The sequence below is a fragment of the Sinohyriopsis cumingii genome, unplaced genomic scaffold (assembly GCF_028554795.1).
Source record: "Sinohyriopsis cumingii isolate HCF-2022 unplaced genomic scaffold, ASM2855479v2 utg000349l, whole genome shotgun sequence".
NCBI lineage: Eukaryota > Metazoa > Mollusca > Bivalvia > Unionida > Unionidae > Sinohyriopsis > Sinohyriopsis cumingii.
In genome coordinates, this window is record NW_028315889.1 from 3,002,865 (window position 1) to 3,029,484 (window position 26,620).

General features: G+C 35.5%; 1 protein-coding gene across 1 annotated transcript in view; it reads left to right on the plus strand.

The window, feature by feature from the left end:
- Nucleotides 1-16,554: 16,554 nt before the first annotated feature.
- Nucleotides 16,555-26,620, plus strand: part of LOC149774333 (complex I assembly factor ACAD9, mitochondrial-like) — a 119,447-nt gene continuing 109,381 nt past the window's right edge. Inside the window, exons 1-3 of the mRNA XM_089945441.1 lie at nt 16,555-16,902; nt 20,281-20,374; nt 24,965-25,066. Coding sequence (XP_089801567.1) covers nt 16,654-16,902; nt 20,281-20,374; nt 24,965-25,066 — 445 coding nt within the window. The 5' untranslated portion in view covers nt 16,555-16,653. The remainder of the gene's footprint in view (nt 16,903-20,280; nt 20,375-24,964; nt 25,067-26,620) is intronic.

The following is a 26,620-nucleotide window of genomic DNA, read 5'->3' on the forward strand; positions in this document are numbered from 1 at the left end:
CTTAAAGGATAAATGGACATCAAGAACCGTCTGAAGATAATATTATTAAATTTTGACCGAAATTATGTAGCGCGTGCATATCATCGTTTAATGACATTTATGGGACGTGATCAAAATATAGATACTGGTTTACAAATATCACAACTGGATTTTACAAAACTGTATCCGATCTATTGTTATTCATTGGAGCATATAGATTTATTCAAATAATCTGTTGTTGATATTCACTTTCGAGCTCGTGTAAACCCCCTTGCTGCTAATTTTAGAGCAATTGCAGTTATACTCAGCGATAAAGCAATGTTATTTGAAAGTACTGGTGGAAGAATAAGTTATTGATGCACCGATAGAAAACAAGTAATTAAATCGCACACGATATTTATTGTCATACCATCACGTTAGTGTTAGTCTGACTCCTGGTCAGATGAAAAAGCTTCATTCAAGTTCAGCGATAAACTGCGCAATAAAAATATCACTAGAAAAAAGATCCGATCAAAGGTGGTCAAAATAAATTATCATTGTCAGAATGTCAACTCAGACCTTTCAGTAGCGCAAAATATCAAAAACAGGCGTTAAACTCAATCTTTCTGCTAGTGCGGTTAAAAACTCAATTAAAACAGGCGGTATATTTCCACTTCTTGCAGCTATACCAACATTAATAGCCGCTGAAGCTCCAGCTGTATCAAAAGCAGATGCACTTGGTGCTGTTTGATCTGCTGCTTGGATGACATTAAAGAAAGGGTGGCATATGTGATTGATCCACGTGGAATTATTTATTTTGATTCGTATGGAGTGGCTCCACCAAAAGAATGTATAAGTTACATGAAATCAATAAAAACTCCAGTCTGGTATTCAACATTACCAACACAAACAATAACCGACCTGCCAATATGCAGGCGTGAAGCAATAGCTGTACTCAACGCTACATCTTCATGAACATTACCGCGTCATAAAGTTGTGCACGAGTATACAAGTAGCCGCTAATCTTTTTAAACAGCTCTTAAAGTATAATAGTAGATATTTACGGAAGATCTTCTATCAAAGACAAGAAAAAAAGATGATATTAATTTGTCAAATTACGAGACTAAAGATGAACTTTCCTATGTTATGAACCTCTTTGGAGTTGACCGAGATGAAGTTGTTATTTTTCAGGATAAATACGGTGTTTTAAAGACGAGTAATATCAAATGGCAGTTTGTAGAATTCTCGTTGCTACTACGGATAATATTCCAGTATTTAATGATGGCGATAGAATCAGAGACTCAAATATATCAATTGCAACTATTAGAAATGAAATTGCAAAAAAGTGTGGCTAATTGTTTACGATCTACTGGTGATATATTGACAGGTGAACTCAGTATGAATCGAAATAAAATAGTTGTTTTAAGAGATCCAACACCTGATGAAGATGCCGCAACAAAAATATGTAGACAATGACTATAATACAGTAGATACTAAATTAACCACGCGGCGAGTTGAGTATGACGCTCACGTAAGTATGTTTTCAAAACTTCGTAGAATCTTTCAAAACCTTAATATAATCGCAGATGATTTCTGTGGAAGTCAGTTGACTGTTGACGTAAAATTCTCTGAAATTAAAACAAAACTTGGCGATATTAAAACAGCTACGTCAAACATTGAAACGATCAGACAAAAACTAGAAGATGTTATAAGTGGAATTCCTAATATCGTAAAAAATTTAATCTGATTTAAAGTCCCCACAAGCAGATTGTCAACATGGTATACACAGCGTCATCAGGATTCTCAACATGTTCACAGCAAAATAACACTATCAAACATACTGCAGAATTCACTGGTGTGTATAGGCTGTCCGTGTTCAGCGGTGCAAAATTTAGTATACTTACAACGTATCCCTGGCGTCATTTAACCGATAGTTTTTTTCTGGAACCGTGTCTATTGCGTTAAATAAAGGAGACGAAGAAACATTTATGCTGGAATCATTTGATAACAAATAACCCGCAGCGTCTTACTAGTGGTGTCTGGAATTTTGGCTGAAACACGTCAACTGATTACTAAATAATTAAAATATAATGAGTATTCCAATCAAAGTTCAGCGTTTAAGATATAATCAAGCACGTGAAAGGCAAACAAAACTAAACAATAGCGTTGACGAATATACAGTAAAAGTAAAAAATATCGCAGACGTGTAGTTGTCGTTGACATAATTGTTTATTCAGTGTCTGCTGTTATTGCTGGAACCGGTGTATTATTTTCAACAATAACACCATCGTTAGTGAAGGCACCAGCGGTAGTAACAATTTGTGTTTTAGCTGCAACATCAATTGCCGGTATTCTAAATATCATCGCAAAAAAAAAATATTTACGTGTACAAACATAAAATTTAATGATTATATAATAAAAGTATACAGTGCGACGTTAGCACACTCCAAATTATCCTCGTTATTATCGACAAACATTAGTGTTGGAAAAATATCAGATTTTGAGTTCACGGAGATGATTAAAATCTACAAAGAAGCAATGACTGTGATCGAATCCACGCCTGATTTAAAAAATAATACTAATAATAATAACTCCGAACGAATTACTACAACAAATTGTCATTAATACAACTCCGTCAAAAACTACGATGATATGAGTGAACTCAACTAATCCAGAATTTAGTGTTAACTTTCCAACTGAAATAGCTCTAGCACAATTACGAGTATATCATAGTTGGCCAAATATCAGATCAAAATAGTTTGGTGGATTTCCAGCAAATAATTCGCTTGTATTTTCGTATAAAAATAAAGAGGATAGAACTCCTGATTGGCAAGTTGTCAGAATTCCAACAGGTAATTATCAAATTGAACAAATCAATGATGAATTCCAGCGCTGAATCAAATCTAAATAAGAAGAGAATATAAAACAGCTATAACAGTTCACGAACCAACTTTATCAGCCGCGATAGAAATAAATTCGCAAGATTCTGTTGTAGATATTTATCAATCATCAATCAAACCTCTTATAGGTTGGTCAGAGATAGCACCTGAATATCAAGGACCGCCAGAACCAAAAAGAGATGATTTTTCTACTAACGAAAAAAAAATCATAATTGTTCCATAATATCGAAAGCCTTATCCGTGGACTTACGCGGATAGATATATTCTTCTTGATGGTAAAAGATTTCCTACAATACCATTTTCTATCACTGATGTTGATAGAAAAACTTTTCATGAAAATTGTTTATGAAGATGAGTTCAGATCACTTTGCTAAGATAATTAAAACTGAACATATAACTATGTCCACGACATTAATGCAATGATTTAAAAATTTTATTCTAGAGTATCCTAATAACGATCTAAAAAAAATCATTGAAACGATAAATTTAAATCAAATTGTGTCAGACCTTAAATATGCTAATCAAAGTATAGTTGAGGTAATACATGCTAGTACTTTTGCAGAAAAAGGAATAAAAAAAAACAACCATCAGGCAACTATATATAAATCATTATAAAATAGCTGAATCAGAATTACTAACATTTGTATTACCAGGATTTAACGCCGACGAACTTATACTATCACTCAATAATATTATCAACGAAAACTTTCCTAAAATCGATGAATCGTGGAAAGAAAAAAAAACATCAACACCAGCATATTATCTCAGATATATTAATGATCCGTATGGTGGCGGCAGACATATTTCACCAGGAATTGTAAATATAACTTCAACAATCGCAGAAAATCTTGCATGTGATGCAATTGATGGCAGCTATCAAATAGATCTAGAAAAATCTAGTCAAGCTCAACAAGGGTATATTTGATATACATTTACACCGCAAGTACCTACTAGATATTTTATTGTACAAGAACGTGTTAATCATGTTTACCTGCGTTGTCATAATCCGTTATTATTAAAGATACATTTCAAACTTACTGACCAATCCGGACACTTAACTGATTTAAGAAATGAAAATTTGAATATAAATCTCTACGTATGGTCTTAACGATTTCATGGGAATATTCAAATTATTGAGAGAACAAAATTGTACAAGTCAAATTATTTTTATTTTTATTTCTCAGGAATAAAGTCAGAGGATAAATAACCACGACAGGGACTGTCACTACTTTCACTTTGAAAATTCTCTTTACTATTTTCATTTCACGATCTGGCATACGCTATTTTAACTCACGCGTGTGTCAATAATTTTTTTCGTTTCGTGTTTGTCATCTAATTCTGATCTAATTTTTCGATCACGCTTGAGAGAGATACGAATTTTTTAACTTCCGTATCTTTCACAGTAGTCAAAGATTGGAAAATAGCCTGCTGGATGAGCTTTATAAGTCTGTATTCTGCTGTTAGTGTATATCTATCTTCAAATTTACGTGTTTGCAATGATTCAAAATCACAATTAAATTGTTTTGATCAAGTTGAATTTTTATGCCGTCTTTTTTAATTTTTTAATTGCAGAAATAATATCAGTAATATTTTCATAATTCATTAGATAATATATACATATATATATTTAAGTTATATTCCTCAACCAAGACGGTATAATACAATTGTGCAATATAGCGCAAACACAACTTATATAAATATTTCACTTACCTTTATTCACTTCCGATGTTTTTTCAGACTGACAGAGACACAATGAGTCTGGTTGTCTTTTATACTCAAATAAACACACCCAAATGTTCTAGAAAATACGTTGGAAATTCCGTAATTTCTAGAGCACCTGCGTGAGTAAATGTTCTAGAAAATCACGTGACTGAAATATTTCACGTGGGGTTTTTTTTGACTATAAAAGACAACCAGATTCATTGTGACTCTGGCAGTCTGGAAATACATCGGAAGTGAATAAAGGTGAGTGAAATATTTTCTTGAATTATGTTGTGTTAATTATCACACATATTATTAAATTATTATATAAAATTTGTTACGATGATACAAAAAATAAAATAATATATTAATTAGTCGTATAAACATTGCGTAGTAACAAGCAAAGTAACTACTGAATTACTCTACCGGAGAGAGCTTTAGCTTCACAGAGTTATCTCCCTTCAAAATGATAACCGTTCTACCATGATACTTTACTTGACATAAAAAATACCTACACACTTTGCGACTGGCAAAACTTCGATAATTATATATAATGATATAAAAATCGAACTTTTGCCACTGACGATAGAAGTCTCAGATTGATAAAATAACTGTTCTAACAATACTTATTATAAAAATGAGTATAATGACACAAAAAAATTAGATAAAATAAATAATAATATAATATTAGTAGCAACACTACTTAATTACTCTACCGGAGATATATTAGCTTGACAGAGTTATCTTCCTTCAACAATAATTAATTTTTTTATCATTATAAATATTTTCTTAGAGAAAGCAGATCTGGTAATATTATTTGCGACATTCTGTATTGAAGACTTGCAAATATTGAAATATTTTCCAGCTTCGTTTATTGATTGAAATATCATTCTTATCCAGTCCGTATATTCATAGATTTAACCACCCTTTTTGCAATTGTTTTACATCTACCAGTATTACCAGATCTACAATTATGGCTCTGAGTAATGGGTCGTAAATTATCGAAAGAGTTATTGAGTTCTTCTCCATTAATCTGATCGATCTCAAGACCGTCTTCAATTACCCCCCGGAAACATTCGTATACAAATTTATGAAAAAGGTAATTTTTCTTCCCAATACTAAACATAAGGTTACCGGTATTAGTGACAAAGCCGACTGGTTTTTAATCGATAGGATGTCTCACAAATTCTCTTTGCTACATTTATATATAATATCATTTGTTCCATTGATTATTTGTCTAAATTATTATTTGAAAATCTAGCAAGATAATCTTTCACATTTCTAATAACTTTATCATTATTATCAGTATTTTTTTTAATCATAATATTTTGGAGGTCTCTACTTCTTATCACCACATTGCAAACATAACTGCGTGTTTCCTCTTACCCAAATACCACATTTCCACATTTCAAACACGGTTTATGTCCTAAACTCCCTCTTCGTACAGCTTTGTAAATGACATCCGCAGAATTAGTTTACACAAGATTTGTCACAAGGAGTTGAAGAGCATATCATAAGCCATTTGCATTTGTTCTTTGTTTGAATCATTGTATATATATATATATATATATATATATATATATATATATATATATATATATATATATATATATATATATATATATATATATATATATATATATATATATATATATAAATTTATATAAATACTTGTCTTAATTATAATATGAACGAGATACTATCCATGATTAAAATTAAGACTTCTGAAGATAAATTTAATCTTGACAGAATATCCCCTTACTTACCGATGCGAGCTCTGCTTGGTCCGACGAATAAAACTTTGATTAATGCTATTGATGACGCGAAGAAAAAATTTAACAAAGATTGTGCATTATATGTGTGGTCGACGTTCAAAATCATACGCAACACCGATGGTGTCGACAAAGTGGTCGATGTTACAAGAACGACGAACGAGCGGAAACGATTATTAATTATCTCGATAATCGAAAATAGTTTTTCAGAGTAAAGAATATTGTATTAGTAGAAACAAACAATAATACTTGGATTATCAGTGACAAACTTGACCCTGTACTTCATAATGAAAAAACTGCCGTATTAAGTAAAAATTCCAAACCAGGAATGTTGACTGGTATTGACAAACCGTATTATGAAAAAGCGTATCCTGGAACCGCGGTTATTTATGGAATTTATCCGATAAATGATAAACAAAGCGTCAATAATCTAACACCGATGAAATATTCAACAATGAGCTGTGTCGCTGAACGAGTAACGGAACATTTTACAAACGAGATACGTGGAAATGGTTGAACGGATAAAAGACGTAAAATGATAAACGAGTGGGGTGAAATAGTTAAAGATATAGGAGCATCTGTCAAGGATGTGGTTGAGCTAGGAAAGAAATTAAAATTCCCGATGACATTAAGAAGAATAACAGTAGAGATTTTATACAAATCGAGGTATAAATGGAAAGGAGCTTCGATTGAAATTATTGATCACAATGAGCATGCATGGACTAATGACGTAACAATATTTCCACGAAATTAAATTTTAGCAAGGAGATATATTTGATTTTATTAACGAAATAAGTAAGTACGATCCTGTATTAATATGGTTATTTCAGAGTTCAGATAATGGAAATTATAATCAGTTTGTACGGCCTAATGGATATATTTATCGTACAGAATCTCTCCATGAATAAATGAAAAATCTTGCTTAAATTATACCCATGACGACGCTGAACAATTACTAAGCAATTGTTTTACCGTTTTATCAGTTGCTGCTCATTTTCCTAGAATAAAAACTTCGTGGAAACCAACATGATTTTATTTTCTTGAAGAAATACAACGCAGTTGTGTCGATTACGGACACGGTGGATTATGGAATACTAATACGATTATATGGATGTTATTTCGATTGGTATGTTTGCATGTTATCCGGTGAGTTTTCCTGGAATGGGAGAGTGTTTTAAGTATTTTGAGCGATTTGGACATCCCACACACGACATGAACAGAGTATCGATAAATGGACCATTACTAGATTTTTATTTGACTGGATTCGCTTGTATCGAGTCATTTAAGTTTGCTGAAAATATTTATCCGATTTTTTATGTCTGGTTTGGCAAACATTTTTCAGAAAAAATGTGGGCACCAACGTTGTTATTACGGTACATGCTTGATGTAAAAATACTATTATTGTTAACAATAAGTGAAGCAATATAGTTCGCTGAAGCAAGTTTGGTTACCACAACGAAATAAATAATCCAATGATGTAAATCCTGACATAACTGATTTTGAGAATAAAATCGCAAAAGATCTTGGCAGAAAAATAATCGGTAAATTCACCCAAGGAGGATCATATGATCATAAACGACATTGTATAAGATTGATTATATATGATGCTGAACTCGATTTTTCAATTCCTGATACAACGAATAGAAACACGTTTTTAAGTCGAAGTAATGTTGATTTATCAAACGAACTAAATTAGATACATTTGTGAGTTATAGTGATGGTGAGTCACCTCAGTTTACTCATTTAAGATCTTCAATGCTCGCGTACGTTTACATAAATCTATTATCGATGATAAATAGAGTTTCTGAGTTTGCTGTCAGAGTCGCTAAGGATTCATTTTATATCAATAAAAAAATACAGGATTGTTAAAACAGCTACATATCGGCACTTATGCTGCATGGGGTAAATGAATAATAAAACAAGAAAATATACTTAATTATTCTGAATCCGCCGACGTTGAAATTAAAGGTATTTATTACCAAAAAAATCAATTATCAAAATTGTCATCAGCACTATCTGTATTTGATCTTATAGCAAGACATAAAACAGTTTATCTCAGTAGGCCTGCTGGTTGTGGTAAAACAACTCTTGTGATCGAATTATTCTTGAACAGTTGTTCAGAAATAGTTGTATTAATACCTACACACAGATACGCAAGAGAAATGAAAGAAAGAAATATTAAATCATGCACTTATCACAAATTCATTCGATGGAAGGGCTATAAATGGGTTCCTGAACGAATGGGAGAGAAATATATTCCAAGGATTATTGTTTGGGATGAAATTTGCACTGTTTCATTAGAAATGTTAAAAATATTTCTTTATTGGTTATTGACAAAAAAAATACTGCTGTAATAATGTGTGGCGATCATGGTCAACCAACACCTTTTATTGGATTGTCTCCACATGGATGGCTGAGGAATTTTGTAGATTATTATGAAGAAATAACTAATGCTCATAGAGCACTTGATCCAGAATTAAGAGAGTTTAAGAAAGTACTTAGGGACGTCATATTACGATTGAGTGAGATAAATACTGTTGCATTTCGTTGCAGCGATTTGTGCCTTTACAACGAAATGTACCCACAGATTTTACTCATATTTTCTCGGTCGATTTTAATATCATCAAGCACGATGATATTGTGTAGGTCTGAATCCAAATCTTCTACATTCTGAATCTCCTCTGGATCGACGATCGTAAAGACGTCTCCAGCAACACTATTGCCGTCCATCCAATCTAGGAATGTGTTATTTGTCCTGACGAGGATTGAGCGTGTATGGGATGACTCGATCGTACTTGACTATATTATTGTTCAGCATGTTCACGAGGAGATAGTTTTACCAAGACCGGTAGGACCCACGATCATGTAATGCCAGTCTGACATTTAAAAAATTATATGGATGCTCTGGGGAGTTTTCACTTGTGTCCAAGTTAATGATGTTCGTGGTTTATATAATTTTAACATGTCGTACACTACCGTTGGGACGTTAATCGGCTCTGGAAATAATAGCTCTTCGAATGAGACAAAGTCAGTCGCTCCGGGGATTCCATTACAGTCATCTCAATCTGAGTGGTCTCAGTCTAACCAATCTCGAGGAATAGAGTTATCCTCCTCCGAACGCAAATGCTGCACGTTGGTCTCACGTGACTAAGCTGGCGCAGACTAAATTGTCTCTGTTTGGTGGAACGATGACGGGAAATATCAACATTGGAGGTCTGAGTTTGCGGGCACAGCGGGGTCTTATCAGCCTGTAAGAGCTTCCAATCAGGATGTGGTGCTATTGGGAAATGTGGCTGTGACGGGATCGTTGTCAGTCACAGGACAAGTGACTGGAACCACGTCTCAGAATTCACGACGTGTAGGAGTGTACAGCGGACCCTATACAAGATCGACTATGATTTACCATTTTGGAGCGATGGACCGTTCCACTTGGATCGATAGAGACACTGTAGGAGATTATACACACATCGTGATTCAGAATGTAGAAGGACTTCGTGTGCATAACTCCACTTACAGCAGCCTGATGGATGTCAGCAATAGTCAAATTGATTTGTACCGAATGGCCTCGATGTAAAACCAGAAACTGTACGGACCTCCTACCACAACGCCCATCACCGATACAACTCAAGCGATTTTGTATGGCAAGCTCAGCTTGTTTGGAGGCACTAAATTATCCACAGCAAGTGAAATTCTCACAAGGACCCTCACTATGGCGGCGGGATCTAAAATGGTGGTGACGGGTTTTCCACTTGCGGACAAAAACGAAGTTGCCACAAAAATGTACATGGATACGCGTCACGTAAGAAACAACGTTGGATACGTTCCCATTCTATCTGGAAACATCGTTTCGGCTTCATCCGAATACTTGGCATCATTCAAGGCCTATATGGTCTTTTCAACCCATCTGGCAGCAGTCAGTGACACTGGCAACGAGTGGGTGACTAATGGAGTCACCTTTATTTTTTGGCTGCAGTACAACTGACTGAAGCCGTAGCGATATGGAAATATAGCGGTGGTGAAAGAAATCTCACGTGGAGACTTGATGGCGTTAAACTCGTTACTAATTCAGATGTCTTATACACAGGTATAGCTGCGATAGTATAAATCATACTCGAATTTTTCCTTGCATCCGCAAGCACGCACACGAAATACTCTACTTTTAAGTTAACAGCACTCACAGCTGAACCTACCAATTCCGGCTTGAGAAATTTTCAGATTTATACTCTCGATGAACCCATATAGAGCATGGCAGAAATTACGCGTATCGCAACGGAGTTGTACCAGTTTTTGTTTGACAACCAGTAACAGACAGGGGGCCTCTTATGCATCAAATGATCAGCATGTGCTGAAGCAGATCACGGTCTCATTTATTAGTAGCTGGTGGTCACTAGTCTCATTCTGGCCTACTGACGCCAGCTTATCTTGTGGTGGTAGATTCACTAACAATAAAGGAAGAAAACAAATATTGTCTATCAGAAATTAATTCTGCGCTTAACAAAATAGCTGACATAGAATTGCAGGTTGAGTCATATTCTGATATAGAAAAAGATTTGTTTTATGAAACGACTGAAGAAATTAAAATAAAACATCGCAGTTTTTAAAGATGACAATATTTCACCTGAAAGACGCAAAAAGAATGCAACAAATGTATGTAAAACAAGAAGCTGAAAAAATATTCACAGAACTAAAATATAAAAACATAAAACAACTGATTGCTAAGTATTAAAGTTACCAGTTAACGAAATTGTCGTTGGAGATGATCTGGAATAGCACAATTTGGAACAGCATACACAATTCTACGACAACATGAACTTCATAACAATTTTGTCAAGGATGTTCTCGAATGGCCAATTGGGGAAACTGAACATCTTTACAAAGATAACGTAACTAATTTGACAGAAATACCATTGAATTGTAATCCTCCTAATTATACAATCAAACCTCCTATATATTCGTATGATGTAGGTAGGTTAGATGCCGATGTAGATATTATCAATGGGCAACCATTACCAAATGCGTATATAGGACAACTTTGAGAATAATTTAAAGAACTTGAAAATCATGATAAATTTTTGCGCGATCCACAAAATAACGACATCTCTATAACTGTTGATGTGGCAGCACGAACACATATATTTACATTTATCAAATTATAGTCAAAGTTTTTATAGGCAATTATGATAATGAAGCGACAAGTGATAGATTTCAACCACGTGGCAGAGAAACTTCCAGACAACGAGCGAGACGAGCTCGTTCAGTACTACAAATACTACTACACGAAACTTTGGTGTGTAAAAAAATGTTACATATATTATGGTAGAATATTACGAGTTATATATCATATTCCAGTCTTTTTTTTAACGAGCTCCGGGATCGTTTCAAGCGGAGCCGCATTAAATCCGTTTTTGTTAATAATATCCGGAGTCGGCGTAACACTAACAACAGCAGGCAAGAAGATTGAACCTAGATTTGTGACAAAGAAAAGTGCATGTGAAACTACAACTTGTACTTATAATAAGTTGTTGTATTTACGTGGAGTTAAATATGATATGGATGATGTGATAAGAGAATTTCGAGTTATTGATAGTACGTTGAATGGCATCTTGCCGATGCGCATCAGCAAATACGAAAAACAATATCTGAAAAATATCAAGTTGATTGCGTGATAAGCTCTAGTAGACTACCGCTTGATAAACAAATATAAAACAAAACAAGTATGAATTGTGCCTAAAAATATAGAACAGTGTTTGAAACATTGACAATTACAGATAGCAAGAACAGCAAAATAAAGCAAATTATCGTTGATAATAAACCGTTGACCGTTAATTTTACCGATGAAGTATTTGGTATCTGTTTTAAGGGTGGATTTGATATGCTTAAACGTTCATTGATTCGGAATGATGAAAGTAAATATCACTGGACAACAAATTTTTACAAAAGTCATGTTACTGAAATAAAATTAGTCAATTCTTATCAATTTTTATGTGCTGAACACGAATATGACAGTCAAATTGCAAAATTGGCTCTAGTTTTTTTGTAATCTGCAAGAAATTAATGTTTACATAACGAAATGCATTCCAATAGTAAAAGGTCAACTGTAATAGCCTACCTATAAAAAATCAAGTCATTGACTACATCTTAGATTTCTTCGCCTGTCTCTTGTACAGCTGTTCGGGAGCATCTCTGAGGAGTGTCCAGCAGTAGTCAGCCAGCATTGTAGTGGACCATTTTCCCTGGTATCTTTGTTCCATTGTTGCGATATCTTGATGAAAACGTTCGCCGTGTTCATCACTAACAATACCACAGTTGCTAGGAAAGAAATCCAAATGGGAATGAAGGAAGTGAATCTTTAGAGACATATTGCAGCCAAGTTTCTTATACTTCATCAACATGTCTTCTACTAGTTCCTTATAGTTTTCTGCCCTAACATTTCCGAGGAAGTTTGTAGAAACTAGGCGAAAAGCATTCCATGCTTGTTTCGCGTCACCTTCCAGCAAGTTGTTGAACCGGTCATCTTTGAAAAGCTCTCGAATCTGAGGACCCACAAAAACTCCCTTTTTAATCTTTGCTTCGCTGAGTCGAGGGAATTTTTCATGCAGGTATCGGAATGCTGGCAAAGTCCGGTCAATGGCTTTCACGAAGTTCTTCATCAAACCTAGTTTGATGTGAAGGGGTGGTAGCAAGATTTTCTGAGCCTCAACCAGAGCTGGGTGTTGGATATTCTTCTCTCCAATGGCTACATTCTGCCTGTGAGTCCATTCCTTCCTCATGTAGTGCATTTCCCTTGCTCGGCTATCCCACTCGCATAAGAAACACATGTATTTTGTATATCCTTGCTGCAGTCCCATTAAAAGGGCAACTACCTTCAAATCACCACAGAGGTGCCAGCTGTACTTGTTATACTCAATGGAATTCAGTAGCTGCCTTAAGTTATCGTATGTCTCTTTCATGTGGACAGCATACGCTACTGGAATAGATGGAAGAATGTTTCCATTGTGCAAAAGCACAGCCTTGAGACTCAGTTTCGAAGAGTCCACAAATAGTCTCCATTCTTGTGGGTCATGAGTGATTTTTAAAGCATTCATGAGGCCCTCAATATCGGAACAGAATATCAGATTACTTTCCTTTCTGAAGAAAGGCTCCAATTGCTGGTGGCGCTTTCGATATGCAGTAATTGTGACATCTTCTTCTAGAAGATTCCATTGTTGGAGTCTTGATCCTAGCAATTCTGCCTTGTTCTTTGATAAGTCCAAATCACGAATCAGGTCATTTAGTTCTTCCTGTGTTATTCTGTGTGGGGTTGATGATGCACCACAGTGAAAATCTGGATCACTGCATGCTGATGGACCAGGAGAAGAACAGGTCGACTCACCTTTGTCTTCGTCAGATGAATCAAGAGAATATTCTGCTGGAGGTTCTGGAATAGGAAGTCCCTCACCATGTGGAACTGGTCTCAATGCAGACGGAATGTTTGGGTAGACTATTCTCGACTTCTTTCGCTTCGTTATTCCGCCGGAAAGAGGAGGAACCAAGCAGAAGTAACAGTCATTTAGGTGGTTGCTTGGCTCTCTCCACACCATTGGGACTGCAAACGGCATTGATGACCTTTTGCAATTCAACCACTGTGAAAGCTGTGTTGTACATGTAGCACAGCATATATGCGGAGCCCAAGGCTTGTCTTGGTCACCAACCTTGCATCCGAAGTAAAGATGATATGCCTTCTTCACTTGAGAATTGATACTTTTCTTCTGGTTGGCAAATGTCACTTCCCCACAAATATAGCAAAAATTGTCCGCGGTATTAACACACTTTCGAGGCATTACTGTTCTTTATTGTACGTAAATGGATAAAATAATAAGTTTTATGTAACAGTAGCTTGAACTGTCTCGCACAACGTCTAAAATATTTTAAATGCTGAACCTATCTGATTGGGCTTTATATAGTACACTGCTTACGTCAGCTTCAGCAGCCGCCTGGCATTAGTATAATAGGCCTACACATGTATAGTACACTGCTGACGTCAACTTACTTCAGCAGCCGCATGGCATTAGTATTGCATTGCATCAGAAAATGATGCAATCAACTGTGGATGATGTGAGCATGATGGTATTATGCAATGTTACATCATTATTCCGGATGTTGCTGCAGTCCTACTGGAGAAATTTACACAGTGAAACATAGAAAATGAGGTATATGAATATCTTCAAAACGAGAGCCAATACAAATTTTTCACGGTTATATTCGTGTTCGGCACACCAAAATACTACAGATTAGGGCCTTTTCAAGTCAGTAATGATTTCACTGTTGACCAGTGTATTTTAAGATGCTAGACGATCTTACATCAATATTATCAGAAAAGTGTAGCAACTTCCATGATCCAATCAGTGAAGAAAAATACACAAAAGTAATTAAGACCTTAATCGATCAAAAGTATATTCTGATAATAGTAAGTATGAACTTAATAAAAATGCTGTGAAAGATTCGTTTGAGTGTCGCATAAAGATAAGTAGTAAAGTTAAGTTATCTTTGAATCAGCACGATGATGAGATTTTTCTTATAGCATCTGCCGAAACGCTGAAGACTGGCGAAGAAGTTTAATAATAACGTATATCAATTACATATATCGCTGAACAGCTAGCATCGAACCGCTAGTGCAAGAGGCAAGTGTCTCATAGTAGTAATCAATAGCGGGGTTTTCTGGATCAAAGCACCTTTTTCACGACAAAAATACATTTTTCAGAAATAAGTTCTAGTATTAACACCAAACACCCTTCGATAATAAGTCGCCTCGACAATAAATTTTTGGGGTCAGGGTGGGGTGGGGTGGGGGGCTGTTGATCTAGATCGTGAAAGTTTTTATTTGTCCTACGAGAAATGGGGCCCCGAGTGGCCGAGTGGTCTAAAGCGCTCTTCGTTACGGATCACTGCCATCTCACCTCTGTCTGCGGCGGTTCGAGTCTAAGATTCAGCCAATGTGGGCATGTGAGAAAGCTTGCCAGTAGCTTCTCGTGGGTCGGTGGTTCTTTCCGGGGTTTTCCGGGTTCTTCCTCCACCAATAATACTGGCCGCCATGTATAGCCCATCGTGCTGAAAAATGGCGTTAAACCCTACAACAACAACAACCTACGAGAAATAGGGGCTTTGGTCCACAAACCCCACTATTAACTACTACTCTAGCTGCTCTCAAAAATATCAATCAATTGTAGGAACATAAAAAAATACGCAGAATTCAAACAATGGTTAACCTAATAATCAGTAAGAAATATACACAAACAAAGCAAGGGAAAGACTGTATTTTAGGTGCATATATGAAAAGTGGAACATCTATTACACAGCTTTTTTTGACAGAATCAAAGACCCTATAACACGATAATATATTTATCAATTTTAAGAGCATGGTTATGACACATGTGAAGTCATTTTCAATTTAAATAAATATGCAATGGACTCAAACGTGTAATAGGAATATGTTGTTGGTGATAGTAGTATTTTTTTTTTGCCCAGTGGCATCGTTATAAAAATATATAATATTATTGGATTCAAGAATAATGTACAAAACCTGATATTAATGAGCGAAATTCCAAAGGCTGATAAATAATCTATAACAGTAAGACAAGAAAATGTAGTGGACAAAAAGGATGACGACGTAGGTAACAATTAGGTAAAGTAAAAGGATTATGACGAAGATGACTTTTTACAGTTAGAATTGCTAATTCGATCCGATACTCGGATGCTCAGAGTGCCCATAGGTCACTGAGAAATTACGCCATAGGCGCCAGGTAAGTCTTATTTTTAAGATTATTATTACTAACTGTCAACACCAGCGTATACATCTATTTACAGATCTGTTAAATATTATACTCAAGTCACGTAGGCCAATTTGTAACAAAACATATCTGTACACATTACAGCCATAAACAAGAATTATATATATATATATATATATATATATATATATATATATATATATATATATATATATATATATATATATATATATATATATATATATATATATATATAATTTTTGTAGGTTTTGTATAATAGTTCAATGTATCAAATGAATGAATCTAATTTAATTATTCGTTGTGTCAGAGTTTTTTCAGATGCACCAAAATCGAGTTTTCCCTTTTCACTCTTGTACTTTTAGCCGGAGCTGTGGATATTTGGTTACCGGAAAGCTTTCGTTTGCCCGCGATTGAATGAGTCGGGACCGCATCCTGGGTAATGTGTTATATGGTATGTTATTCGGAAGCCGCCTCATTTTAATGGAACTGGAAGACTCTGAATTACTTTTACCTTACAAAGTCATTTAATTTTTTATGAAAATGTTGCGGCAATTCATTTCTTATGGTACGTGTAATGTATCAGCAACAGGAATTCGCCATGGAATACGGAAGGAGGCACGAATTATCACACATCGGAGGAACGTGTCTGGTGTTCCAGCTAATGCAGAACGTCCTGAAGACAAACCGGCAGTCAGTCAGCATGGAAAATTTGAGAGTGTGCAACATAAACCCGTCACAAACACGCCATTCGCAAAGGACCTGTTCTTGGGAAAATTTGACAAAGTAATTGTCATGTTGCTTCCAGAATACAGCTGTCCTCCATTGAATTAACCCAATAGATGGTGATGCCTTTACGTTGCACAAACGAATCTAAAAATGCCACTTCCAAGTTCCCTATAATTCAGGTTCGCAGGTTTAGGTGGCTAGAACAATATATATATATATATATATATATATATATATATATATATATATATATATATATACCGCCATATCTGCCAATTCTGCGCGTCGGGTAATTCTGCGCAACGATACGTCATTTCTGTAAACATTGGATCACGTGCTACTTTGGGTTAAAAATCCATTATGTATCCAGAAAGAACAATCGTACATTAATTAAGAAAAGTGATATTCATAAAGTGTGCAAAAATATCCCACATTTTAGACTTTAAATGCACATAAAAATAATTTCTAAATGGTAACATGAAGACCCACTCCTAGTCCTACATGTAAGACATAGCACATTTTGATTTTGTCTAGGTGCTATGTCTTACTATCCAAATAACGGCCTTGTATAGTGTGTTCCGATGTCATTGACATCGGAATGAGTAATCAAAGTTTCAGGAACATCTTACACACTTGGCAGCCTATATCAACATTTTTCCACTAATTTATGTGTAATTAATATACTTACTGTGCAGTCTTTATCCTGGTGGAATGAAAATATGACACTAGCAAATGAATGCATTTTCACATTCCGTTGACATACATTTGAATTTGTTGCAATGCGACGATAGGCGAGGTATGCCAAAGTAAGTTCAAGTAGGTTCATGTTGGAGATCTGTTTCGTGAATGAAATGAACTGTTGCTTACAGTTCCAATAGGCATGATATATTTTTTATTCGTTTCGTTAAAAAATAAGATTTAAATTTTATCTGATTTCGGCATTCTCTGCTTTCATCGTTTTCCAGCCAACTGAAATGTAGGCCAAAGAAACTTGAAAACGGGTCCATTTCTTTTGCGAGAATTTGAATTTATTAGAGAAAAGGCATCATAGTAAGTAAAGTCTGACTAAAACATTATAACTTTACTTACGTATGGTTGCACGCAGGTATTATAATAAACATGAATTGCAACTTACCTATGAGAAGGAATGTCCATGCTTGTACTGGCAGAATATTTGCACAATAAAGGAAAGGATCCAATGATCAAATTGAACACACAAATGTAAATAATGTGGAAATCCATGAATAACAATGTTACATATTAAAAACAGTTAATATTTAACTTAATATGAAATTTTAAATGCAATGTAGGCAAAGAAACATAAATATATAAAGCTGTTATTAATATTATCATTATTATTATTGAAATAATACTGATTTCAAGAAATTTTAACTTATTATTTTCTTATTTACGTATGAGAAGTATGATCATAAGAAACATTTTGTCAGTTTTGGTCCATATTGGCTACCATGGAATTGCATGCCTAACCTTGTAAGGACATGTATGTCACCATCAGTATATGACCTATAATCATCAACATCAGATGACATGCTGAACATATTTCGTAATTAAAGCCAATGCAGGTATAGCAAGTTTGACTCAAGTTTTGTATATGATGATCAGTGTTATTGCATGCACATTACCAAAATGTGATGTTCGTTCTTTTTTAGTGTAAACTTATAAAAAATGTTGACATTTTAGAGGAAATTGTGCTATAAGATATTTGCATCCTTACTGGTTACAGCTTTACATCTGTAAACAACTGCTAGACAGCGTTTGTCCAAAATTAATTGCTAAATCCTGTTTTCCTGTTTTTGGTGATAATATAGAGCCAGTGATATAGCATTTGAACAATGTAACTTTTTGTGGAAACGGCCAAAGCAATATATAGATATTTAACAATCCAATCCTCCAACCCCAATCATCTATCCTTATTTTAACAGTTTGAAGATCTGTGAACTTTAGCTTGAATAGTTTAGTGAACACATGCCAACAATCTCTTTCTAACTACAGTGCTCTTTGCTCAGTTGAATAATAATAATAATAATAATGACCTTATTTAAAGAGGGTAACACAATTAGCTAAAAACTAATCTACCTTGAGGCACAGGATTCGAATGGAAAATACCAAACCGGGGAATTTTTTGTCTAAACAGTGAAAGTGGGCATGATTTTTAGCCAAACCCCCTCCATCGGTCAGAGCTAAAATCTACATTCCTATAATACATTTTTGTAACCCAACTTTGTAAACTTAATCAAAGAAGGATAATATATGATGTACATATATGTATAATAAATTTTGTGTTAAGACCTCTAGGTAACTGTCTGGGGTTGTAGGCAACAAGTAATAAAAAGTTGTGGTATTTGTGATAGCAAGCCATCAAAATTACTTTACTTCTTAAATCTTTTCATATTTATCAGTTGAACATGGTTATATATAAAATAACAGCTTTAATTATTGTCTTTTATTGTTAACATGTCACCTGAGATAAACAATTTTAAATGAAGTTTTTTCATGTATATAGGTTGAGTTCACAGTCCTTCACTGTAAGACGTAGCACATGTTGGTTTTCTTTTAGTGCTATGTCTTACTATCCAAATAGCAGCCTTGTATAGCATGTTCTGATATCGTTGACATTAGAACGAGTAGTCAAAGTTTCAGGAATATCTCACACATTTGGCAGCATATATCGACACTCTTCCACTAATTTATGTGTAATTAATATACTTACTGTGCTATCTTTATCCTGGTGGAATGAAAATATGACACTAGCAAATGGACACATTTTCATGTTCCGTTGACATACATTTGAATTTGTTGCAATGTGACGGTAGTTAAGGTATGCCTAAGTATGTTTAAGTAGGTTCATGTGGTGGATATGTTTCTTGAACGAAATGAAATATTGCTTTACAGTTCCAATAGGCATAATATGTTTTTATTCATTTCATTAAACAATAATATTTCAACTTAACCCAATTTCGGCATTCCCAGCTTTCATCGCTTTCCAGTCAACTGAAATGTAGGCCACCGAAACTTGAAAACAGGTCCATTTCTTTTGTGAGAATTTGAATTTTTTAGAGAAAAGACATCAGGGTAAGTAAAGTCTGACTAAAACATTATGACTTTACTTTGTAGAAAAGAGTCTTTATTTTAGTTGCCATTTGTGTGAGATATTCCTGAAAATTTGACTTTCGTTACGATGTTAGTCGATCTCAAAACACACTACACAGCACAGTTAATTAGGCAGTAAGACCCTGATGCCCAAAACATAAATATCAGCGTCAAGGTCTTACATGTAGGACGAAGTTCATAGTATGGTGAATCTAGAATGAAGACTGTCATTCATTCAACAAGGCAGTCTGAAAGATCTGCCTGTATTTAAACTTACCCTTCAGTAATCCTTATACTCTGCCATTATGTACATTTATCTTGCAGACAGTTCTTGTTTACCCAGAGATATCTGATCGAGGTGAATTGGCTGAACTGAATCAAATGGTACAGCCTATTGAAAGGTTCTTCACAGAATCCTGTAAGTAACTTGGATATGGCTCATCAGATATTTAATCTTGTTTTAAGCTGATACAAAATAAGTACATCTGCGAACCCCAGTGTATTTCTTATTCATGGGGTCAGAGAGGGGAAGTTGCTGCTAGCTGTCACAGTAGTGTGTTAAGTCAGCTCTTCATTTGAGTGATCAAACCTTGTAAGTACATGTAACGTAAATAAAGTATCGAACAGTAATGAGTGGTGTATCAAACTTATTCACAGATGTGGTCACTGATAGTAAAGGAATCAAGTAAAAGGCATACTAGGTGCGTGAAAAGATAGAAAAGTGAGTTCCACAGTTGATAGTGAACTAACGTTTCTGAATTGGCAGTCAGAGATTTGCTCAAGGATGTCAGAAATATTGCTCTAGCTTGCAAAGAAATCAGAACATTAGTAACTTCCTAATATATCCAATTTTTTCAAATTGAGTTTTGACATTGATATAAATAAACATAACACTTTTGAGATAAGGAATCTTGTTTGATTCTGAAATCTACATGTATACTAGGATGTATCCACATTCACATAAAAGGTGGAGATGTAATACACTCTGTTTCTGCAGGCACACATATGATGTTGAAACAACTTGAAGTAATTTTTTATATGATCTTTTACAGATTGGATATTGAAAATAAACATAATTTATATTGAAAATGATTAATCTTCCTTAGTAAAAGCTATTTATTGAAAATGTGACTATTAAACAAGTGATGAAAACACACCAGCGAGTGTTTTAAGATAAAAGTATTGTTAAAAAATAGTTTCTGATTAAAACCCCAAACAATTGAAGACTTTAACTGCTGTGTTTGCATTACTTCTTTTATAAAATCATTTTGAAACCGTAAGTGAACCTCTCATGGGGAAATAAAGCACAAGTCGCAGTGTCTAGAAATTCTACTTTATTAGATTGTCTGTTTTCAGAAATCGTTGGGCAAATAGATTCAGGAAAATATACAATTCATAGAGAGCAAAGTCTAAATATTATGTGAAAGAAGATTTAGCCTAAAATTTTAATCATATTGGTCAGAAACTTATAGGACAATGCTATGTTGTGGAATTTGAGAAGCACTTTGAGGTTAAGGGTGTTTTTTTGACATCACTTGGTTTTGAAAAAATACAGAAAGGTAGCGAAGCAAATAATATTTAACCAATGCAGGAAGTTACTTCAAGTACATAGGCAGATACTAAAACCATACATTTGCAATCCTAACAGTGGATTGTTGTATTGAAGTTAATAAATGAGTAGGTATATTGAAAAAAATCCTTGTTTCTAAAAATAGCTCCACTCAAATGTCATGCATTTTGCCAGATTTGTTCTTTGTTGTATCGATTTGGTTGGAAAGGAAGATGTAGTTGATTCATATATCTGATTGAGTTATTTATGAATAATCACTAATGTTTTATTGGCAGCAATGAAATTAGGGCGAACAGTGTGATATGAAGAAACTTGTGCATTTTGCTGTCACATACATGATACAGGGGTTGTTTAGAAATCTATTATTCAAATAAGAAAATGAAAACACACACATCTTATGTTTCTTGCTCTGCTCCTGCTTATCCCTGTTCAGCTTTCACTTCTCTTTATCCACAAGAAGTAATTTCTCCCTTAAATTCAAGTATAGCTTGACCCCCGTGACATAACAATGGGTTCTTCTGCAATCTTGAGTAAAATAGATGTAAAATGTTGAACTGGATCATTGACATTTAAATTGGTATCTCAATTTTGCAGAGTGCTTCATTCATAGTCCAGTTGGCCTTCTGTTGTTTCAGAGGTCTTGGAAATGCTTAATCATGTATATTTGGATGCATTTTGTTTTTCTTGGATGCAGAGAATCACTTACTCATGAGTCCTCCACATGCAAGCAACACTGGGTGGCAAATTCAAAGGCTTGCCTGTTCTGCTTTAACCACATGCAAGCAACACTGGGTGGCAAATTCAAGGGCTTGCCTGTTCTGCTTTAACCAGATGCAAGCAACACTGGGTGGCAAATTCAAAGGCTTGCCTGTTCTGCTTTAACCACATGCAAGCAACACTGGGTGGCAAATTCAAGGGCTTGCCTGTTCTGCTTTAACCAGATGCAAGCAACACTGGGTGGCAAATTCAAAGGCTTGCCAGTTCTGCTTTAACCACACGCAAGCAGTCACTGGGTGGCAGATTCAAAGGCTTGCCTGTTCTGCTTTAACCACATGCAAGCAACACTGGGTGGCAAATTCAAAGGCTTGCCTGTTCTGCTTTAACCACATGCAAGCAATCACTGGGTGGCAAATTCAAGGGCTTGCCAGTTCTGCTTTAACCACATGCAAGCAACACTGGGTGGCAAATTCAAAGGCTTACCTGTTCTGCTTTAACCACATGCAAGCAATCACTGGGTGGCAAATTCAAAGGCTTGCCTGTTCTGCTTTAACCACATGCAAGCAACACTGGGTGGCAAATTCAAAGGCTTGCCTGTTCTGCTTTAACCACATGCAGGCAACACTGGGTGGCAAATTCAAAGGCTTGCCTCTTCTGCTTTAACCACTTGCAAGCAACACTGGGTGGCAAATTCAAGGGCTTGCCTGTTCTGCTTTAACCACATGCAAGCAACACTGGGTGGCAAATTCAAAGGCTTGCCTGTTCTGTTTTAACCACATGCTGAGTGGGAAAATATGTTGATGAATTAATCATTTTGCTGTGCTGATACTTACAACAACAGAATTTAGTAGCATGTTAGTGTGTGTGCGATTTGGATTTTTAATGTAGCTTTAACAATGTTTTATTTATATCACTATGATGTCTGCAGTGTTGCAGTTTATAGTGATGTCTAGCACTGGGGTAGCATGATGTCCCACCCAGTCACATTATCCTGCCACCAGGCTGACCAGTCCTAGCACTAACCTCTTAATGTGCAGACACAGCAATGCTTGATCATGTTCACTTAAAATCAGTTGTAGTTGGTTTGAAGTCCTTGACAATTCCATTGTATGATGGTGTTCTTCAGTATGAATTAAGAATAGAAATGGTGTCCTCTGGGAAGGGGATATTTGAGGTGTACTTCACCCTTTTTATTTCCTTTTGCAGTTTTTAGCTTTCATAGTCCTTTTTGTTGGCATGGTGATCATTGCCACAGTTTATACAGTCTGAGTTGTCTTTACACTCAGGTTCTGATTGGGGAGGGTAGCTGCATCGGCCACAGATGAGGCATCTGTCTTCATGGTGGCTGTAGTTCTAACACTTGAAACATTGAAGTGGATTTGATATGTATAGCTCAACCTTGACCTGCAAAAATCAACTTTTATCACCGTTGCTAGTGTTGGTGTGTTGAATGTAAGTATGATGGTGTTGGTGTCCTGCAGATTTCCACCACATTTTATATGGATTCAACAAATGGCTGTGTCACCGTGGTAATTCACGCCTCTGCTGATTTCTGTGTCGATGACTCCTGCTAAGTCACAGCAACTAATTATACCCTTGGATGTATTTAGTGAAGAGTGAGCAAAAGAGGTTATTGGTATATCGTGAAGTTTTAATCTTTTAAAAATATTTTCAGTCTGTCCTCTTTGTTCACACACCACAAGCAAACTTCCAAATTTAAGGGTTTTTCGTGCTTTTTATGGTGTGCTAACTAGCCGAAGTATGGTCTTTTCAACTACAAATGGAGATGATGCTGCAAACAGCCACAATGCATCTTTTAACTGAATCACCAAGGAGTGCGGAAATTAGTCTATGTTACAAGGTTCATCTGACATTGGTTTGGTTCTTTTCAGTTGATTTTTCTTATGATTTTTCATTTTGTTTCTATTATGTATTCTTCACCCATTTGTCATCTGCCTGGGATATACAAGTGGTGTACTCAGAAGGTAAAGATACCCTCAATTGACCTGTTAAGCAACCACATTTTAGGTAGTTTCCTGAGGAAGGAAAAGAAAGAGGAAAACTAGAGATGCATTAGGTGCAACGGTTATATCAAGAGAGATGTGGGGACGAAAAGGTAAAGAGAGTGAGAAAATCAGCTTAAGAATACTTCCTTGGGCTCTATGTAACAAGCCGATTTGTCAAGACTGGGCCTTTCTAGTAAGAAAGTTTGCTGCTTTGGTGAGCCACTTACGGGTCTCCTGTTTACTCATTTACTAGGATCCTTTCCTTCTAAATTATCAAAACCCACAGCCAACATTTTGCAGCTACTCAATTGTCTCTTATGACAGGCAGTGAGGATGCATTGGGCCTGTTTTACAACCCTGGTCCCTCAGGGGAAAAAGGGAAAAAGAATATAAAATAAAATTATGCCTCAATAACTGCGTGTCACCAAACAACTACCCCTCAGTAACATCTTTTCTTGTCTTGCCTGCCATGGTATTATAAGATAGCAAGACATACTGGTACATAGGTATGTGTGATTTTCCAATTGTGGTAGTGCATTTGACATCAGCTTGGAGATTTTGTTTTAAATAAAGACATTGGCAGTGACATGCATAGTACATGTAGGTACCTGACATTTTGGTTCACAAACACATTTGTACAGTAGTGTCCTACAGAACATTTATTCTTGAAAATCTGTTTCTCTGTCAGTTGAAATGCTATATTTTATTTTTTTAGTGGATTCCAAGTCCATAGACATCAATGCTGAAATTTCCAAGGATGTGATGAGGCATCTGGGAGAACTAGGCCTGTTTGGGCAGCAGATTCCACAAGAGTATGGTAAGAACAATATTGTTACTTTACAATTGTTTTAATTTATAAATCCCCAATTTTGTAATGGAAGGACAAAACAAAATGGAATAATTAATGTGCTTTCTGCATGTAAATTTTCACTTATTAGTTGTAAGGACTGATATGAAGAAAATTGTCAGTAATTTGTTTACTTTTTGTTGGACAGCATATATAAATCTAAACTGTGCTCTTCTGGTACCATTTATACTCACTGAAATCCATAAATTTAGCACTAAAATAAAGAAGAGTTAGATTGTTGAAAATGACAACTGCATTACCTACCCTGACTTAAGCATGCTTCGCTGTTAGGTGCAATGTCATTTCAGAAAAAGCTTATTGTCCACTGTTGTAGAAGTGTGTTGATAGAAAGGTCAATTTTAAGGGAGTTAACTCAGTGCAAAAACAATCATAGGTGGTTATTTATTAAGTGGCTCACCATTGTGAAGTAGAGTATAGCAATTGTACTTCTCCAAATAAGGGTGAAATGATACACACATGCCACTTATCAATATGATTCATAATACACAGCCCACCGTACAATACGTTATCAATATACAGTAGTCCCCTCTTGAACGGCCCCACTTGACCAGCAGCCATTCGCTACTTATGACAAGAATCCCCTGGCATCGATGAGTTTGTGTTCAAAAGTACCCTACAAGAATGGCCAGCCCTCTAATGTGACCAGCGGCCAGCGTATTAGTAAAAAATGTAAACGTTTCCCTTACAAGTGGCCACATTTTATTTCAAATATATCCAGAACCAAAATTCATATCATGACATAAGATAAGTAATCAGATTATCTCTACCGTCGATACTTGTCTACCAATGTCAAGTTTCCGTTGCTGAAAGAAGTGAAAGTACATGTAACACTAAGATTAATCATTATCTATAAAAGCTGAAGTTTACAGGAAATGGACTCAACAATGTTTTGATATGGTTTTGGGCTTCACACATCTGTCGAGTTCTTCTTTTTGATGATTGCAGCCGGACCAAATTGTCAAGATCATAACAGGGTCAGCATAGGCTAAAAATAGATTTTATGCATTAACACACACACACACACACAGAGAAAATGAACAAAACAGGGTACCAGACAAAGACCAAAAAATCATGTGACAATACATTTATCTCTTCCTTTATGAAGAAGGCATTTCGTCCACTCTACAAAAGTTTTGTCTGCATAATTAAATCACATACAGTTAGCAACATCTGAATAAATCATTACCAAACATTAACATGTCATCATGTAAATGCAGACGTATTATTTTAGAAGTCAGTCAGTTATTCTACTAGATGACATAGGGTGAGATGGGGAGGGAGGACTTGCTGAACAACTTTATGACGAAAAGACTCGATTAATGTTGTTGTGGGGTTTAGTGCCATTTTTTAGCACATGATAGGCTATGCATGGTGGCCAGTATTTAATGGTGGAGGAAGAACCCAGGAAAATCCCGGGAAGAACCACCGACCCACAAGAAGCTACTGGCAAGTTTTCTCACATATCCACATTGGCCGAATCCTAGACTCAAATAAAACAATTTT